Source organism: Cololabis saira, chromosome 1, assembly GCF_033807715.1.
Source record: "Cololabis saira isolate AMF1-May2022 chromosome 1, fColSai1.1, whole genome shotgun sequence".
Classification (NCBI taxonomy): Eukaryota; Metazoa; Chordata; class Actinopteri; order Beloniformes; family Belonidae; genus Cololabis; species Cololabis saira.
In genome coordinates this window covers 2,028,909-2,049,681 of record NC_084587.1, presented here as the reverse complement: position 1 = coordinate 2,049,681, position 20,773 = coordinate 2,028,909, and the positions used below count along the sequence as shown (strand labels likewise).

Below are 20,773 nucleotides of genomic sequence, written 5' to 3'. Positions count from 1 at the left end.
AACTCCTGTGGAGCTTCAAGACCATCTAAGTTAACAAAAAAGTCCTTATTTATCTCCACAACAAAAAAGTATACAGAGTTCTTAATTTTGAGCACTTGTGATCACAAACATGGCCTTTATTTCATGGACTTCACTCGCAGCAAAGAAATGAGGGTTGAAGACAAACAGATGTTTGCGTATGTGTTTACTTCAGATAACATGGAGTTTGATAAGTCAAAAGCACGATTAACTAGTTTGAACTAGTTAAATATATTGGTAATTTTAACAGAAATCAGGCTTTTACATAGGTTACGTATTTTGGACATTTTCAGGCCGTACAGTACGGGGTTAAAGAGAGGTTGACACGTCAGAAAGTACAGGGACAGAAAGATTCGCAGCATGTTGGGAACTCTGCTCATGTCAAACCTGCTCTGTAAGACTTCAAAGAAAACAGCAACGGAGAAGTTGATCAGAGACGCCAGGTGAGGCATGCAGGTGCTGACGGCTTTCTGTCGGGTCTCTTTGGAGCCACAATAACACACTTTAAGGATCCTGGTGTAGCTATAAAGGATGAAAATAACTGGAGCACAGATAATGAAAGCAGTTACAATGAGTCCAAAAATGTTATTTACTTTGGTGTCAGAGCAAGCAAGTTTCACTAGAGAGTAGTTATCACAGTAGACTTTGTCAATGATGTTCCCACAGAACTGCAAAGAGAAACTCAAATATGTCATGATACCTAATAAAAGAAAAACTGTTAACCAAGCAGCTGCAACTAGAAGAGCAACTTTCTTCACTGTCATCAGTGTGCTGTACTGCAGAGGAAAACAGATGGCTGTATATCTGTCATAAGACATGACAGCTAAGTTAGTAAATTCTACACTTCCATAAGTATGAACACAAAAGACTTGCAGGAAACACAGGGGAACAGAAACGGTGTGAACATCAGACAAGATCTGAACCAGCAGCATAGGAAACAAGCCGGTGCTGCCGTACAGCTCATTCACAAACAGGCTGACCAGGAACATGTACATGGGTTCATGGAGACTTCGGTTACAGCAGATGACCACAATGAGCAGAACGTTACCACACATGATGAATGCATATAAAATCACAATAATTATAAACAATAAATATTTAAAGTTCTTGGTATCAAAGTAAGCAGCCAGAGTAAAATATGAAACCTGAGTGGAGTTCTTCATGATCTCTGTTTTACTCAGATAAAGTTCCTCTTTCTCAGGACGACCTGGACCAATTACTCACGCTGCCTTTTCTTACCACTCTCAAATTTAGAGATGGTAGAACCAGGTGGGAGACTTCAGGTTGTGTGGCTGTGGGGATTGAGCTCCAATGAACCGAAATGTGAGTCTGTCTCTGACTTTAAACCTTTTAGTTTCCTCCCACAGGAACACGCTGATGTCAGACTGTTGAGTGTCACAGCTGATCGGGAGGTGAAAGTAAACTTTACCCCCTCTTTGACCTTGGTGTCAGCATTGGAGTGCAGAACTTTTCTGTCCTCAAAGGCCAAGCTGTAATTCTCTGGGCCACTCTCAGAACCTACAGTGAGACGTCTCTATATTTCCCCAAAAAGCTGTGTATACTAACGGAGTTCCTGCATGTTGAGGTTCCTCACTCTGCAGTAAGTGGTTACATTGAACCACACGCTTTCATGGAGGAAGAGAGACTTAAATGTATGGTTGTCCTCCAAACCTGGTGTTCTGCGTCACTAGAAGAGCTGAGGCCCAGTCAGTGTATGACGAATACTCTGACAGAGGGCCTTATAGCAGTCTCTGTTTCCAGGTGGAATGGATTTTATGAATTCACGGACGCTCCTGGCTGTGGTTTTCCAGGGGAGCTTTACTTTTTCTCTGGATGACGCGTGAGGCAAATCTTGGAGGCAATCCTGAAGCTCACAGAGATAATTCTCAATGTTTGACCCTGGATCATTTGTGTCAAAGTGTTCTATGTCACTCGCCAGGGACTCAAGGTAGCAGAGACACAAGTCTTGTCCATGTGACTGGCCAGGATCATATTGGCTCACTTGAATATTCCTGGTACAGATGGTCTCTTCACCGAGAAGAATTATTATTTTTCCAGTGATGTGGAACAGGTAAGTCAAGATGGGGTTTTAAACAACTTGACACAAGCTTTTGTCCAGCAGGGAAAGGTTCCTGGAAATTCTGACTACTCACGGTCTTCAGATTATGACTCTGACTGTGTTTTGGAATCAGTACTTCATCTCTCTTTTTTTTTTTTTTCTCTTGTCTGCACACATATTAATGATTGATACCATGACGGTAGAAACCAAAGGGGTATATATGTGCATTATGACTACATTAAATATATATACATATATATATACGCATACGTATGCATACACATACATAAATATACACATACAAACCCAGTGTTTTTTTTTTTTTTGTGGGGTGGGGGGGGTGGGGTTTGGGGGTGGTGGAGTGGGGTGGTGGGGGTGACGACATCCACTGCCAATCCAGGAAGCAGGAACACACGGAAGCACACGTCAGGCACTGGAAATCTGCAACAAAAAAACCACAAACAAAACACGAAACCGGCACGGAGCCAACCAAAACATGAACAGCAATCGACCCAAATCTTGAGATTTGATCGCAGTCTGAGCTAAGCTACCGCTACCGCTACCTAACCCCAAAAAGTACAGAGCAAGCATGCAGGTGAACAAGCCAGTGTGTATGTCTATGTGTGTGTATGCGTGTATGTATATGATCATGTGTGTGTGTGTGTGTGTGTGTGTGTATATATGTGACTAAGTGGCTATATGTGTGTGTGTGTGTGTGTGTGTGTGTGTGTGTGTGTGTGTGTGTGTGTGTGTGTGTGTGTGTGTGTGTGTTTGTAATAAACCAAACAAAGTTCCACCTGAAGTGTATCTATAGTGGGGGAGGGGGGGGAGCAACCCCGCCACCCACGAGACCAGAGGCCGACACGGAAGAACCCGGAACCCAGGCCACCAGCAACCCCACAGAGGGGAGAAGTAGGAGGGAGGCAACCCACCGCCTGCAAGCACCCCCACCCCCCCCCCCGGCGGCGGCCGAGAGGGGGGCCCCCACGGCGCGGAAGGAAGCAGCCAGGGATCCCGCGGCGGCGGACCGCGACCCGGGCAATCCCCGGCCACCCGGTCCGGGCCGGACACGTGGCCAGGAGGCCCTCACCCTTCAGGCCAACGACCCCCACCCGGCAGGGGGGCAGCCTGCCCCGAGAGACAGAGCCGCCCCGGCCGCCGACGCGGGCAGGAGCACCCGCCCCACGAAAGTGGCCCTCCAAGACCAGAGGGGCGCCCCGCCGCAGAGGCAGCGGGGGGGACCGGAGACGGGCCCGGAGAGAGGGAACCCCCCAACAAGGCGACACCCGTGCAGGCCCGACAACGGAGGGCCCCAGACCCAGGCATCCCATTCATTCATCCATTCACCTATCCGATACCTATACTAATAATGAGATATACTATAATAATAAGATATACTATACCTAATAATAATACTAATAATACTAATAATACTAATAATAATAATAATAATAATACTAATAATAATAATAATAATAATAATAATAATAATAACCATCTTTGTATTACTTCATCTCGAACGCACTGAGCATTGGGCCTGAGGGTGAACGGAGGTGCACACAATTTGAGTCTGGCCCCCCTTTCCTCCCTTTGAGCCTGGGTGGCAGCACTTGAATTTCATCCCAGGTGGTGAAGTCTGGGACTGTGTCAGTAGTAGTGTTCTGGCTACTAGCTCTCTCTCTCGGCTCAGACGGGATAAGCAGGCTAACTGCTGGATCCTCTCTCTCTGCCTTCTGCTGGCCATGGGTCAGTGTGAGGTTGGTCATGCCATTTATCACACTGCTGCACAGGGTCGGCGCCAGAGCAAATATTCAGAGGGGGCCCGAGGCTTATTAGGGCGGGCACCAAATCAGTCGTGTAGGACAGCATTTTAAGGAAAAAAGTGCATTCTCACTGCTTTCCTATTAATAATCTGTCTAAAACATGTGGAGAAATCAAATCACTTAGGTGTAAATAATGCAAGGAAGCGCACATTTTACTTTGACTGAAAACGTTTTACTCGTAACACACAACAAGGTCACATACATGTTTTCAATATAGCATATAGAACAAGAACAAGAACAAATTGTCGCCTCCTCACGGCTCGGACTCGGAGAGGTGGGCTTGGATGGTGAAGAAACACCTTTTTCTTTGTTCCTACCGGTCAGCCACGCTCTTATATCCATGATATCTCTCTTTCGTTCGCAATCTCTCTTTCGTTCGCAATCTCTCTTTCCTTTGCAATAGTTCGCTTTCGGGAAATTTGTTTACCGCCAAAGAAGAAAAGTGAGGGGGCACAGTGACTGAAGTAAGCGGGCACTGCCCCCTGGTGCCCGCCCATGGCGCCGACACTGTTGCTGCACCTTTTTGTTTGTGATCCGGAAAATTAAGAGTTGATCTGCTGTAATTTCTGGCTTGAGCTGTGACTTGTGGTTCACATGGTTGTTTTCAACCCAGCTCTGCTCCATTTTAGCTGTAAATGTACCCTTTATGGAAGTCCAGTGACTGCTCACGCAGGTCTAGCGACTGCTCAGAGTGTTCCAATGACTGCTCATGGAGGCTGAGTGCTTGCTCACGGAGATTCAGTGAGTGTTCACGGATCTTACTACAATGCAATCAAGCAATACACAAAAGACATCTGATGTATTCTTATGTTTCAGAGAAGTGAGGTATCAATTACCCCACTTCTCTGGGGGGGGGGGGCGATATACAATAACAGTGAAGGAAGGAGTCAGAGCACAGACTTTTGCAACCAGCAGCTTTGACAAATGTATGTATAGAATAAACACAAAAAACGTATCTCATTCAAGTGGATCAGAGTTTATTTACAAAAGTGTTAAAAGATAATGCAACACTCGGCAAAACTTCCGATGCCTAAACTACACATAAACAACAAATAACTAAACATTAAACACAAACTTCATATCACCTACGTGTGTGTTTGTGTGTGTCAGTATGTGTGTGTGAGTGTCTGTGTGTCAGGAAAACATCACATAATGTGGAACAAAAGGAAAATAGCGGACGACATCATGTAATGTCTAGTAATATTACCCCATGGAAGCAAAATAACAAAGCCTTTATGCCCACAATAATTTCCTTTATGAGTATGACCAAGGGAAGAACCCACTATTGATGACCCGTCGAGATGTGTGTTAAGTTGACAGTCAGTTGAGCGATTCACTGGCCGTTATCACTTCCTCATCCGTAATTGTCATGCTACCAAGTCTGTATCAACCAGCGTCGGCTAAAAACACGACGGTAATTTTTTATTACACCGTTGAGTCGATGTGTTAAACGGTTCATCCTGATGGAAACGTCTGACGGCAGCTCAGCAGATATTTTGGCGGCGTTCTGCTGAAGGAGCTGGAAGCAAAGACAACTTTGATTGACAAGTGTACCTGTCGGCCTCCTGAGTAACATGGTACATACAAAGAAAAACAGACTTGAAAACCGGCCTTCAGAAACCAGTGGGTCACGTGACCAAATACTTCAGCGTACGTCAGCAGCACACAGCAGACATCCACGTAGGCAGGTGGAAGCAGCAATGGGATGACCGGGGATGGGGGGGGTACCGGGAACGCAGGCCAGAACGCAGCTCCCGAGGCTCCGGCCTGCAAACATGCATAATAGTTAAAAGAAGGGGGGCCGGCACAAGAAACTACAGGAACGATGGACAAAAATGATAGCTATGAGATATTTATAATAAATAAAAATGGTAATGGAGAAGAGAGGAAGGGAAAAGGAGAGGAGAAGAAGGGTGAGAGGCACCGCCCAGCGGATCATGTCGGTGCCCCCCTGCAGCATAAGCCTATAGCAGCATATCTACCACCAAGCTATATTTGAGACTAACTATTATAGTCTTGTTCTATAGCTGCAACTATGACTACTGACTCTAACACACTAGAGTTTACACTACCTAGAGATTTACCAACTAGCTAGAGGTTTACTAAACACTAACTATAGGCTTTACTAAACAGAAAGGTTTTAAAGGTATTGTGACATCATTTTTAACATGCTTTTAACACTATTAAAAGTCTTGGCCAACATCCCTCAAATGTGTCTAAAAGAGTGTAACAAGAAAATATTCACTCTAGAACTCTATTCCTGGCTTTTTATTACAGTGTTTTTTTGCGCCGTGAAAAATGCTTCCTTTTCTCCCTTTCCTGTCAATCATTGCTCCGCTCCTCCTCCAAACCTCCTCCTCCTCCAGCCATACGCTCACAGCGGCGTCGGAGAGAGCCGGGAGCGACAGGCGAAGCATGCACGGAAAAGCAGCACGGCGAACCACAGCAAACAATCATAAAAATAAAGGCATGCAAGCAGCAGTGTCACCTTATCTTAAGTCCAGTCAGTGGCCGCGGGTGTTCTTAGCAGTTTTCCTCCGGTGATTAGAACAAAAGAGGCTCTAAACACTAAACAGCTCCGTGTTAAGCCTGATTTATGGTTCTGCGTTAAATCGACGCAGAGCCCTACGCCGTAGGGTTCAGCGTACGGTGCGCGTCGCCGCGTAACCCTACGCCGTAGGCTCTGCGTCGGTGTAACGCGGAACCATAAATCAGCCTTTATGGTGCGCTGAAGAGGAGAGGAGGCAGGGAGCTGGGTGGAGGGGGCGGTGATTTAGCGGATCGTTACGTAACGATCCGCCACCAAACCACATGCGCCGTTTTTGCACAGTTATGCGGAAAATCCCAGAAAGCACACAATACACTGAATGTTAAAAGTTCGTCGTTTTTTGGGTGTAATTGATGTCAAGACACCCGACAAAACACAAAAAATCAAGAAAAATTTGTTTTTCATGTCACAATCCCTTTAAGTTTAGTTTTAAAGGTGGAGGTGGTGTCAGCCTCCTTAACCCAGATTGGAAGTTGGTTCCAAAGTAATGGTGCCTGATAGCAAAACGCCCGCCCACCAAATCTACATTTAGATACTCTAGGAACTACGAGTAAGCCTGCACTCTGGGAGCGGAGAGCTCTGCCAGGAACATAAGGCACTATCAAATCTTTTAATCTTTTAATTTTAATTTTACAGGTAGCCTATGGAGCGACGCTAACACTGGAGAGACGTGGTCTCTCCTGCTGATTCCTGTCAGTACTCGTGCTGCTGCATTGTGGATCAGCTGGAGCCTATTCAGCAAATTACTTGGACATCCTGCTAACAACACATTACAGTAATCCAGTCTAGAAGATACAAAAGCATGAACTAGTTTTTCTGCATCACTCTGCGAGAGGATTTTCCTAATTTTTGCAATATTACGGAGATGAAAAAATGCTATTTTACAAACCTGATTAACATATGGTTTAAACGACAAATCCTGATCGTTTATTACAAATCGAAAACAACACCAAGGTTTCTCACAGTTGCACTGGAAGCCATCGCAACACCATTTAATTCCTTCCTAAGATGCTCTGGACCAAGAATGATAACCTCTGTTTTATCTGAATTTAGAAGCAAGAAATTTCTGGACATCCAGTCCTTGATGTCCCCAAGACATGCCTGAAGTTTAACTAACGGTTCTGTTTCATCCGGCTTCATAGACAAATAGAGCTGCGTATCATCAGCATAACAATGAAAGTGTATGCCGTGATTCTCAATGATACTTCCCAACGGCTGCATGCATAAACTGAACAAGATTGGCCCTAGCACTGAACCCTGCGGAACACCATAACAGACCCTTGACTGTTCTGAAGAAACCTCATGTACATGAACAAACTGGAACCTGTCAGATAGATATGATTTAAACCAACGTAGAGCTGTCCCTTTAATCCCAACAACATGCTCTAACCTGTGCAGTAAAATGCCATGATCAACAGTGTCAAAAGCAGTCATCAAGTGAAGAGAAAATCCGAAGTGCTCATGGATTTGTTCAGAAAAAATCTTGAAGGTGCTCTTTGGTGTTGGGGAAAAAAACAATATCTAGTCAAAAAAGGGAGTCCAAGGCACTCTTCTTGTGGAAAAATATTAAAAAGCCTTTATTGAAACATGGCTAATACGTATAAAAACATGGGAGCAGAGACCCACGCGTTTCGGTGCAAGCCTTCTTCAGGGTACTGCTCAAACAGGAATTCCTAATGATATACACATATAGTGTCAAAAGCAGCACTGAGGTCCAGTAGAACCAATATGGACACTAGTCCCTTATCTGAGGCCATAAGGAGGTCATTCGTGACTCGAACCAGTGCTGTCTCTGTGCTATGATGCATTCTGAACCCTGACTGAAAGACTTCAAACAGAGAATTTCTATACAAATAGTCACATAACTGGCTTGAAATTGCCTTTTCCAGAATTTTAGATACAAATGGAAGGTTGGAAATTGGCCTATAATTAGCTAAGGTGTCTGGGTCAAGAGAAGGTTTTTTAAGTTTTTAAGATAAAATGTATGAACAGAAATGAACAGTATAGGCAGAAATGTACAATTTTTTATATTTTTTTAATATTTTTATTTATATAGCGTCTAATACAACAGAGTTGTCTCTAGACGCTTTACAGAGACCCATACCCAGAACATGACCCCCGAGCAGTTATTACATAAACAAGTAAGAGTAAGCAAGTAAGCAAGTTCCTGTCCTGCAAGACAGGAAGTCAGTGATCCACCTGCAGGTGGAGTCAGGCACGTTCAGCTGGGAGAGCTTGTCCTGGAGCAGAGATGGGATGATGGTATTGAAAGCAGAGCTGAAGTCCACGAACAGGATCCTGGCGTAGGTTCCTGTGGAGTCCAGGTGCTGGAGGATGAAGTGCAGGGCCATGTTTACAGCATCATCTATAGACCTGTTGGCTCTGTAGGCGAACTGCAGGGGATCCAGTAGTGGGTCGGTGATTTTTTTGAGGTGTGGCAGCACAAGGCGCTCAAAAGACTTCATGACCACAGAGGTCAGGGTGACGGGTCTGTAGTCATTGAGTCCTGTGGTCCTTGGTTTTTTGGGGACAGGTATGATGGTGGAGGTTTTGAAGCAGGCTGGCACATGGCTTTTCTCCAGGGAGGTGTTAAAGATGTCCGTGAACACCGGAGACAGCTGATCGGCGCAGTGCTTCAGGGTGGATGGGGAGACAGAGTCCGGTCCTGCTGCTTTGCGGGGGTTCAGTTTTTTGAATATTTTATTAACGTCCCTCTCCAGGATAGAGAGGGGCGTCGCAGTGGTGTGGGGGGTGGAGGATTGGGCCTCTGGGGTGTGAAGTGGTGGGGAGGCTCCAGCCCCTGCTGGGGAGGGGGGGGTGCAGTTGGAGGGATGGAACTGGGGAATGTGAATGCAGTCCCGGGGGATGGTATCAGGACTGTCCCTTTGTTTGTCAAAGCGACAGTAGAACTCGTTCAGGTCGTTGGCTAGGCGTCGGTCGTTGATGGAGGGGGGGGCTCTGGGTTTGTAATTTGTAATCTGTCTCAGTCCCTTCCAGACTGAGCTGGCATCGTTATCTGAGAACTGTTGGCGTAGTTTCTCAGAGTACAGTCGTTTAGCTGCTCTCACCTCCTTGCTAAACGTGTACTTTGCCTTTTTGAGCCTGTCCTTGTCGCCACTCCTGAACGCTTCCTCCTTCTGCAGCCGCAGCCTTCTGAGCTTAGAAGAGAACCAGGGTTTGTCATTGTTGTAACTAACCCTGGTTCGTGTTGGAATACAACTGTCCTCACAGAAGCTGATGTAAGATGTAACAGCCTCTGTGAGCTCGTCCATATCTGAATTATACCAGGGAGCTAAGCTCCTGTGGCTAGAAACCCTCCTTTTCAAAGGAGCAACGTCATCTAAAGCTGAGTGCAACAGATCAGCAGTGTTACTAACAAGAAAATCAACATCAACATCAGAGGTAGAACCCAGGTCACTGGCCTCTATTGCTTCAGTAGAGGCTTCACTATTTTCCACTGTCGCAAGATGAGCAATGGCCTCCTTAAATTTAGCAATAGTTTCAACAGACAAACATCTGCTAAAATAATACCTCCTGCCCTGCACTTCAACATCGACAACATTAAATTCAAACGTTATTAAATAATGGTCGGATAAAAGGGAGTTTACAGGTGACACCAACAGATCATCAGTTTCAACACCGTAGGTGAGGACGAGATCGAGAGTATGATCAAAACAATGCGTCGGCCCGTCCACTTTTTGTGAGATACCCATTGATTCTAAAAGAGAATTGAAAGCTAATTTACGATTATCGCTTTCAATATCCATATGAATATTAAAATCACCCACTATGATGAATTTATCCTTACCGATCAATAATCCAGAAAGGAAATCTGAAAATTCAGACAAAAACTCTAGATAAGTGCCAGCAGAGGGCCGAGACACTACCACTAACACAACTGGCTTCTCTGATTTCCAGCTCGGAAATTTCAGACTAAGCCTGAGGCTTTCAAATGTATTATAATTGGACTTAGGTCAATTTTTGTTTGGAAACTGGAGTTATAAATTGCTGCAACTCCTCCACCTCGGCCCGTATTTCTAGGAATGTGATGATTAAAATAGCCGGGCGGAGTCGATTCATTCAAACTAACATACTCTTCCTCCTGTAACCATGTTTCTGTTAAGCAGAAAACATCACTCCTACTCTCTGTAATTATATCATTTACTAACAGAGACTTGGAGCTTAACGATCGTATATTTAGTAGTCCGCATCTAATTTTTCGGTCTCTTATTGGTACCAAATGTGCATTGGTTTTAATTTTTACAAGATTATTTTGGTTAAAGCCTCTATAACGCCGCACCTGGTGAACTTTTGGAGGGCGGGGAACTGCAACCACTTCTATTTTGCTAGGCACATGGTTAAAGTTACCAATTACATCATGTAATCCTATAGTTTTAGAGTCGCCAAATACATAATGCAATCCTACAGTTTTGATGGCAGGCGTTGGTCCTCGAGAAGCAGCAGAGAAGTGTGTTAAACTACAGCTCTGCATCCTGGCCTGGACCCTGCGTTGTCAGGGAGAGGGTCTAATAAAACAGGCCAAATTTCTAGAGACAAGAGCAGCACCAACCCGGGTGGGATGAATGCCGTCTCTTCTAATCAGACCGGGTTTTCCCCAGAATGTTTCCCAATTGTCAATAAAGGCCACGTCGTTTTCTGAACACCACTGATACAACCAGCGACGGAGTGAGAGCATGCGACTAAACATGTCATCGCTGGTCAGATTGGGGAGGGGACCAGAGAAGCCTACGGAGTCCGACATGGTTTTGGCGTAGTTACACACCGAGATAATATTCATTTTGGTCACTTCCGACTGGCAAAGACGGGAGTCATTAGCTCCAACATGGATGATAACTTTAGCATATTTACGATTACCCTTTGCCAGTAGCTTCAAATTTGCTTCTATGTCGCCCGCTCTGGCCCCCGGGATACACCTAACTATGTTCGCTGGAGTCGGCTTCACATGCCGGACTATGGAGTCGCCAATCACCAGGGTCGGCTTCTCAACGGGTGTGTCGCTGAGTGGGGAAAATCTGTTGGACACATGAAGCGGATGGTGGTGTTCCGTGAGCCCTTTAGGACTACGCTTCCTCCGAACCGTCACCCACCGGTCCTGACTGGCCGGCTGCTCGGGAGCTGCAGGGGAGCGGCTACCCTCAGCTGCTACAGGCCGGTCTGCCGCTAGCTTAGCCTGGTCAGCTGAGGAGGCTATCGGACTATGGTCAAATTGGCAGAACCGGACCTCTAACCGACTGAGCCTCGCCTCCAGCCCTGCAAATAAACTACATTTTAAGCACCTGCCGTCTTCACTAAAGGAGGCAGAGGAATAACTAAACATTTCACACACTGAGCAGCAAAGAGGTGAAACGGTGGAAGATGGAGAGGCCATGCTAAGATGCTAACAGAGGCTAACGGACAGAAAATGGTTCGGTGATTGGTGACAGTGAAAGTTACGGAAGAGAAAATGAGCGAGTGTTGAAATAAAGACAGTAATGTACCAGATATAGTGCTATTTTACCAGAAAACAATCTAAGTTTTAGACAAAAAAGTCGGGAGAGATCTGAGCCTGCACGCCGTGCAGCAGCAACAGACCGCAACACCAGGAAGTGACGCGATGCGTGACGCAGTACGTTACCCAATCAGCAAGCAAGCAACAGCAGAGCCGCAACCTATGTATTGGATCAGCAGACAAGACGGGAAAAACAATCACAAGTGTCAATTTACAAGTTTCCTCCTGCTCTACTTGAACAGAAAGAGGAAGCATCCATCCATTCTTCCATTTTCTAAACCCGCTTAATCCTGTACAAGCTCACAAGGGGGTGCTGGAGACTGGTCCAGTTCATCACAGATGAAAGACAGGGGGACACCTGAACAGGTCGCCAGTCCATCACAGGTTCCCATATGTGAATCATACACAACACACACACATACACACCTACCGGCTATTTTAGAGTCATCAATCAACCTACCAGACCTGTTTTTGGTAGGAGGAGGCTGGAGTACCCAGAAAGCCACACAAGCAAGAACATGGAAACTCCAAGAGAGAGCAGAGTCTTAAAGGGGACTTATTATGAAAAACATGTTTTCTCTTGCTTTAACATATATAAAGTGGTCTCCTCTGAGCCTGACAACTCAGAGAAGGAGTAAAGCAACCAAATTCTGCAGGGTCTGTACAGCCCGCCCAGATGAGCTATCCAGTGTCATGTGACTTCTACGAGCCGTTCAGATTTGCGCATTTTCGTTACTTAAGCAAAATGCAAACCACGCCTCGGTCGGCCTCTGCTGCGTGAAACCACGCCCACAACTAACTGGCCAGCCGGAGCTTCCGCCATTGTTTAGAAGCTGGATATCGTATGGCTGTTTCAACAATGAGGGACAGTAAAAATTAGGTTTTGCATCAACACTTACTCTCATAAAAGGATCAGTACCAACAGTACAGACCCGGCGACTGCACACGAGTCAGTGGCAAGTGACATTCATTTTTTATGTTATTTATATTTGTCTACAAGTATGATCTTTGCATGGGCTAAGTATTTAGCTTTAGCTCCGGTATTACCCGTTAGGTAACACCGCAGCTCTATTAGTAATACATTTTTTTTCTGTTTATGGTTTCAGATCTTCCAAGCAATGCACCTGAAGCTGTTCAACGACAACTTCAGAAGACATGCATGGTCCTTCCTTGAGCCAGAAAAAGTGCAGAAATGTTTTTTGTTTTTTTTTTAACAATAAAGTTGCCATTTGTGAACATTCAGTGTTGTGATTTCTTTACACTTAACATGATTAATTTGTATTGTAACATAAGAAATGAAATGATGCGAAATCGGAGTAAAGAACTGTTAGTGTGAAGACAAGGTGACCCGTTCCCCCCTTCAGGTAACTAAAGGCTGATTTATGGTTCCGCTTTACACCAATGCAGGGCCTACGGCGTAGGGTATGCGTCGATTTAACGCAGAATCGTAATTTAGGCTTTAAGATCATAGGGAGTCGTTTACACCGTGTCTTACTGCATTCGAGCGTCCGACTATTGCGTCGAGCTGCGTGACATCGGACGCTCTCTGTCCACACTGAAACCGTTAAACTCGCGGCCAGTTAGGACAGTCCAATAGAAAATAAAGCAATGGAATTGATTTTGTTGCTGAAGCTCGCTCGCATCGCATGGGACACGCTTTAATAGTGTACGTAGCCGGCTGCTTTCTGACAGAGTGAGGCTTTGTGTCCTCCCCTGCTACACGTCATTCAGGCAGCCAATCAGCACATAGCCTCATTATCATAGCCCCGCCCCTCAGAATCCCTCACAGAGAAGGAGGTTAGAAGCGGTAAAACTAAAGACAAGGCCCACAGGCTGAATTTCTGATTAATGTAGAAAAAACAAGCTTTTGATTGTTTTTAAGACATTCAAGGCCTGTTTAAAATATACATTAAATGCCATAATAGGTCTACTTTAAGTCAATCAAAGAACAGCACAATAGAAACAAAAACCACCAACAAACAATAACAACAATAAAAACCACATAAAATAAAGAGGCTTCAAATATACAATGGAAAAAACAATTAAATGTCAACTATTAAAAGTCTATTACATGTGGTTTATTGTTTAATATTAGTCTTAGAACCAGGCCTTGTTTAAGAACTAGCATTAGTTTCAAAACCAGCTGTTTTTTTTAATATATATATATATTTTTTCCCCATTTTATCACCCTGTGCTCCTACCTAAGTAACAGTCCCTGGCATTGCCATCCTCTACCAACCCCGGGAGGGCCCTACACTGAGCTCAGGTCTCCTCCTTAACCTGAGGAGTGAGCAGGCCGCATCTTTTCACCAGACAGGGTGGGGCTTCTCTGGCCGGACGTAGCGCGTGGAAGGATCACGTTATTCCGGCCGGATCCTCCCCACCCCACCAGGCGCCCCGGCTGGCCAGAGGGGGCAGTAGAGCCCAGGACTGTTGCATGTTTTTGTGAGGGTAGCTCACATTGCTACCCAAGGGAACACGGAGAACATGCAAACTCCACACAGAAAGGCCCTTTCACCAACCCCACCCAGGGTGTGGGCACTGAAGTCCAAAACCACCTTTTATTTTTGAAAGAAGCTGTTGCTTTAGCTGACGCAAAAACCTGGGTATGGTAGGAGTTTGGACAGGTTATAGAGAACGACTTCTGGACAGCTTCAAAGAAATTCAGGTCCACCATCCGATGCCTCAGGTGGGGGAAGCAGTGCACCACCAATACTGTGTATATACATGAGGTGTTTTCAGAACAGACGAGGGTCTGCTACGGTGTTCCGCAGGATTCAGTACTAGGCTCTGCTATGGTGTTCCGCAGGGTTCAGTGCTAGGGTCAATCTTGTTCAGTTTATACATGTAGCCCTCAGGAAATATAATCCAGAATCACGGCTTACATTTTTATTGCTATGCTGATGATACGCAGCTGTGTTTGTCTATGAAAATGAAACAGAACCCTTAGCTAAACTTCAGGCATGGTTTAAGGACATCAAGGACTGGATGTCCACTAATTTTTTGCTTCTAAATTCTGATAAACAGAGGTTATTAGTTTTGGTGCCAAACACCTTAGGAAAGGGATTAGATGGTGTTGTGATGACCTCCTAGAACTGGGCGATGAACCAATAATTTACCATTACCAACATTTAATGCATTTACGAACGTCAATTTTCCCATGTTGGTAAATTATGTTTTGATAAAAAAAAAGAAAAGAAACGTCTTTTTGTCTGTTTTGACTGTGTGCTGATAGGCTATTTTCATTCTCTTTAAGAGGATGTACAGTGTGTGTGTGTGTAATCACGTGACTCCACCCATCCAGTCTGAACAACAAGGGAAGCCCAAGATAATTACTGATGGAAGCAGCTGACAGAACAGGGCTGTTTAGTGTGAGACTCACGCATTTCAACAAGTTTACACACTCTCACGCCAAAAAATTTACCGTAGTCACGGTACGCTACTGTGCGCTGAGCTCTCAACTCAGAGCAGCTCTCTGGAGTTACCGACCAATCAGCCAATCTGAAAATAGATTTTTTTGTTGCCGGCTAAGGGTTATCGTACATTTATCATTATGGAGGTAAAACTGCCCAATTTATCGTGATATAGATTTAAGGTCATGTCGCCCAGCCCTATGACCTCCAGTACAACTGGAGTACAACTTGGAGTTATTTTGATCAGGATTTGTGGTTAAACAGAATATTAATCAGGTTTGTAATACAGCGTATTTTATCTCTGTGACATCACAAAGATCAGGAACATCCTCTCGCAGAGTGATGATGAAAAACTCACGTATTTGTATCTTCTAGACAACTGTACTCTACTGTACTATTGTACTTTAGATTATTGTCATGTATTAATAGCATGATGTCCAAGTAATTTGCTGAATATCTTCAAGCTTATCCAAATGCAGCAACGCGAATGCTGACAGGAATTAATAAGAGAAACCACATATTTCCAGTGTTAGTCTCCCTCCATGGGCTCCCTGTAAAACTATATGTCCACTAGAGGGCAAATAAGTCATTTTAATGCAGTAACTTATATGTCCACTAGAGGGCAAATAAATGTATTTAAATGCAGTAATTGATGTGTCCATTAGGTGGCAATAAAAGTAATTTTAATGCAGTAACTAATATGTCCACTAGAGGGCAAATAAATGAATTCAAATGCAGTAACTTATATGTCCACTAGAGGGCAAATAAAGGCATTTAAATGCAGTATCATATATGTCCACTACAGGGCAAATAAATGCATTTAAATGCAGTAATTATATGTTCACTGGAGGGCAAATGAATGCATTTAAATGCAGTAACAAATATGTCCACTAGAGGGCAAACTAATGCATTTAAATGCAGTAACATATATGTCCACTAGAGGGCAAATAAATGAATTTAAATGCAGTAATTATATGTTCACTGGAGGGCAAATGAATGCATTTAAAGCTACGTAACTTTTCCACCTTAATATCATATTTCCAGAGTCATTGTGATGGTACATCAACTTCCAACAGGTTTAATGTTTAATGACTAGTAACTTTGAGGAGCATGGTAGGAACCCTGCCACACTAAAAAACTACACATTTTTACGGCTTTGACTGCTTTACGGCATACGTCACTTCCCCCTCCTTCCCGATTCGTAGTCGAGACGAAAATGGGCGGGGCTTGGAGCGCAGCTCCGCAGAAGATGTTAACCCATTGCTGTGTTGTGGCTGCAGCAGCTCCACACACAACAGACATGGGGAAAAGATCGCTAATAGTTTCACTTTTCACCGCTTTCCTGCTCGGAGGCAGAACCACGGAGGCCGGCCAATTATCTGAGATAACAAATTAAAAGAGTAAAAGAGTCGTCGGCTCTGTTGGATCGTGGCTGTAACGAGTCCGACCAAACATAACGTTCCTCAGTAAACAAACAAACACGATCAAAACACGGGTTTATTAAACCACAAACAAACACTCACAGACCGGGGTCAGATCATTCAAACGGGTTTTATTCCCCACTTCTCCAGATAAACGCAGTTGTTGGCCAGCTCTCTGCGGTGCAATTAATTTTGTTGAGGAAAAAATATTAACTATTTGATTTGTAGCTGCAGAGGAAAAAAATAATCTCACGAGGAAAAAGAAATATTGCTCACGCCTCGGAGCCTCTTCAAAGCAGTCAAAAAAAAGAAAAGAAAAGTAAGAGTAATACAAAACATGTACTGTATGTTGTACTATTATACTCATTTATTGAAACACATGGCGAGTCAAACATTTACCAAAGCAGCTGCCAAACACTCCTAAACAATGTAGCCTAAGACGTGGGTCCTTCTAAAGAGTGGCGCTCCGACGAGGAGCTCAATTCTTTAGTAGGGATTTCATATGGATCCAGACCATTAATAATCATTACTTTCTCCATACACCGCTCCCTGGCTTCCTTGTTTAACGTATCCCGGTAAATTCCAGTTCCTTTCCAGCAGTTTAACATCTTTTTTTTGCGTTCCGTCTGTTCACTTGGTGAAACAGAAAAGCTTCCCGTCTTCTCTCAAAACAAATGGACGCGACGGGACAGGAGTTTTCCGGCAGTACGCGCTGGTGCTCATGGGAAACATAGTGTTCTTTCTGGTAAAGCACTACCGCTTTTGTCCAAAAGATGCCGCCAAACTCAGAAAAACTGAAAGTTACGTGGTGCTGCTTTAAATGCAGTAATTATATGTCCACTATAATGAGGTTGTTGCTATGGGTCAGACTGCAGTCATTGGTGTACAGGCTGTAAAGGATTGGGTTCAGCACACAGCCCTGTGGAGAGCCGGTGCTCAGCATACAGGTGGAGGATAGGTGGGGGCCGAGTCTCACAGTCTGGGGTCGGTTGGTGAGAAAGTTTTTAATCCAGGCACATGTGAGAGGGGTTAGGCTGATAGTGGTCAGTTTTGTAATAAGGATGTCTGGGATTATTGTGTTGAATGCAGAACTATAGTCAACGAAGAGCATCCGGACATAGCTCTGCTGTTGTTCCAGGTGGGTCAGAGAAGAGTGTAGCGCTATTGCGATGGCGTCCTAGTTTCGTTTTATGTTGTGAGCCAGACTGCTGATCGCGTCACAACTGTGTTTGTTAGTTCAAGTGGGTTTGTTTATTTTATTGTTTTTCTACTGTGGCATCCAGGTTGCTGGATCATGATGACGTGTTCTTCCACAACAGAAAACAAAGCCCATCCTCATTTCCCAGTTGAATGAGAATGACATGTGAAGTTAGTTTCACAGGAAAATTATTATTATTATTATTATTATTATTATTATTATTATTATTATTATTATTATTATTATTATATATGATCTGAATTTTGTGTTTACTGTTAGTTAGTTGTTGTTTATGTGTAGTTTAGCCATCAGAATGTATCCTAAGTGTTGTTTTACCATCTTTTTAACACTTGTGTAAATAAATTCTGATTAATTTGAATGAGAGAAGTTGTTTGTGCTTATTTTACACATATTTGTCACAATTGCTGGTTGCAATGGTCTGTGCTCGGACTCCTTCCATCACTATTATTCTGAAGAATAACTTACCTTCAGACTGATTTTGCTGTTTAGTTATCATTTTCCTGATTATATCAGGTGGTGCCCCGTTTTGATTAATTCATTTTTTATATATTCAATTGGATAAATAATCTACTTTATTAATTATTAATAGTTGTCGAAGGACAATCAGTAATAACTCTTTAACTCTCTGAACCAGCACCCCCTCTGTGGCACAACATGAGCAATGCCCACTACTGACTTATGTAGGAGCACTGGGTGAAAACATTTTGAAAAAATTCAGGGATGAAAGTATAAAGAAAAAAAAATCCTGATGCACGATGACTGGTGTCTAAGATTATCCATGTGGACAAGAACTCCCAAACCATGTAAGTCTACATAACACCAGGGTCTGGATCTCGTCCACAAAAAATAGCAGCTCATCTCCCAACACACATCACAGGATATCAGGACTAAAGAATTTGGGATTCTACAAAGCATAGTTGTGACAGTAAGACACTTTCTAACATCCAATAAACTCCTGTGGAGCTTCAAGACCATCTAAGTTCATAAAAAAGTCCTTATTTATCTCTACAAAAGAAAGTATACAGAGTTCTTAATTTTGAGCACTTGTGATCACAAACATGGCCTTTATTTCATGGACTTCACTTGCAGCAAAGAAATGAGGGTTGAAGGCAAACAGATGTTTGTGTATGTGTTTACTTCAGATAACATGGAGTTTGATAAGTCAAAAGCATGATTAACTAGTTTGAACTAGTTAAATATATTGGTAATTTTGACAGAAATCAGGCTTTTACATAGGTTACGTATTTTGGACATTTTCAGGCCGTACAGTACGGGGTTAAAGAGAGGTTGACACGTCAGAAAGTACAAGGACAGAAAGATTCGCAGCATGTTGGGAACTCTGCTCATGTCAAACCTGCTCTGTAAGACTTCAAAGAAAACAGCAACGGAGAAGTTGATCAGAGATGCCAGGTGAGGCGTGCAGGTGCTGACGGCTTTCTGTCGGGTCTCTTTGGAGCCACAATAACACACTTTTAGGATCCTCATGTAGCTGTAAAGGATGAAAATAACTGGAGCACAGATAATGAAAGCAGTTATAATGAGTCCAAAAATGTTATTTACTTTGGTGTCAGAGCAAGCAAGTTTCACCAGAGAGTAGTTATCACAGTAGACTTTGTCAATGATGTTCCCACAGAACTGCAAAGAGAAACTTAAATATGTCATGATACCTAATAAAAGAAAAACTGTTAACCAAGCAGCTGCAACTAGAAGAGCAACTTTCTTCACAGTCATCAGTGTGCTGTAGTGCAGAGGAAAGCAGATGGCTGCATATCTGTCATAAGACATGACAGCTAAGTTAGTAAATTCAACACTTGCATAAGTATGAACACAAAAGACCTGCAGGAAACACAGGGGAACAGAAAGGGTGTGAACGTCAGACAAGATCTGAACCAGCAGCAGAGGAAACAAGCCGGTGCTGCCGTACAGCTCGTTCACAAACAGGCTGACCAGGAACATGTACATGGGTTCATGGAGACTTTGGTTACAGCAAATGACCACAATGAGCAGAACGTTACCACACATGATGAATGCATATAAAATCACAATCATCATAAACAATAAGTATTTAAAGTTCTTGGTATCAAAGTAAGCGGCCAGAGTAAAATATAAAACCTGAGTGGAGTTCTTCATGATCTCTGTTTTACTCAGAACAAGTTCCTATTTCTCAGGACGACCTGGACTAACTACTCACGGTGCATTTTCTTACCACTTTCACCTTTAGAGATGGTACAACCAGGTGGGAGACTTCAGGATGTGTGACTGTGGGGACTGAGCTCCAATGACCCGAAATGTGAGTCTGTCTCTGACTTTAAACCTTTTAGTTTCCTCCCATAGGAACACGCTGATGTCAGACTGTTGAGTCTCACAGCTGATCGGGAGGTCAAAGTAAACTTTACCCCCTCTTGGACCTTGGTGTCAGCATTGGAGTGGAGAACTTTTCTGTCCTCAAAGGCCAAGCTGTCACTCTCTGGGCCACTCTCAGAACCTACAGTGAGATGTCTCTGTATTTCCCCAAAAAGTTGTGTATACTAACGAAGTTCCTGCCTGTTGAGGTTCCTCATTTTGCAGTAAGTGGTTACATTGAACTGCACGCTTTCATGGAGGAAGAGAGACTTAAATGTATGGTTGTCCTCCAAACCTGGTGTGCTGCGTCACTAAAAGAGCTGAGGCCCAGTCAGTGTATGACGAATACTCTGACAGAGTGCTTCATAGCAGTCTCGGTTTCCAGGTGGAAGGGATTTTATGAAATCACGGATGCTCCTG

At 43.9% G+C, this 20,773-nt stretch overlaps 2 protein-coding genes across 2 annotated transcripts; both read right to left on the bottom strand.

Moving 5' to 3' along the window:
• Nucleotides 1-239: 239 nt before the first annotated feature.
• LOC133449510 (olfactory receptor 11A1-like) lies at nucleotides 240-1,199 on the bottom strand. Its single transcript, XM_061728673.1, has one exon. The coding sequence runs from the start codon at nucleotides 1,179-1,181 to the stop codon at nucleotides 240-242; it is 942 nt and encodes a 313-aa protein (XP_061584657.1). The 5' UTR covers nucleotides 1,182-1,199.
• Nucleotides 1,200-19,198: 17,999 nt separating this feature from the next.
• On the bottom strand, nucleotides 19,199-20,140 carry LOC133449502 (olfactory receptor 11A1-like). Its single transcript, XM_061728664.1, has one exon. The coding sequence runs from the start codon at nucleotides 20,138-20,140 to the stop codon at nucleotides 19,199-19,201; it is 942 nt and encodes a 313-aa protein (XP_061584648.1).
• Between the last annotated feature and the right edge of the window lie 633 nt (nucleotides 20,141-20,773).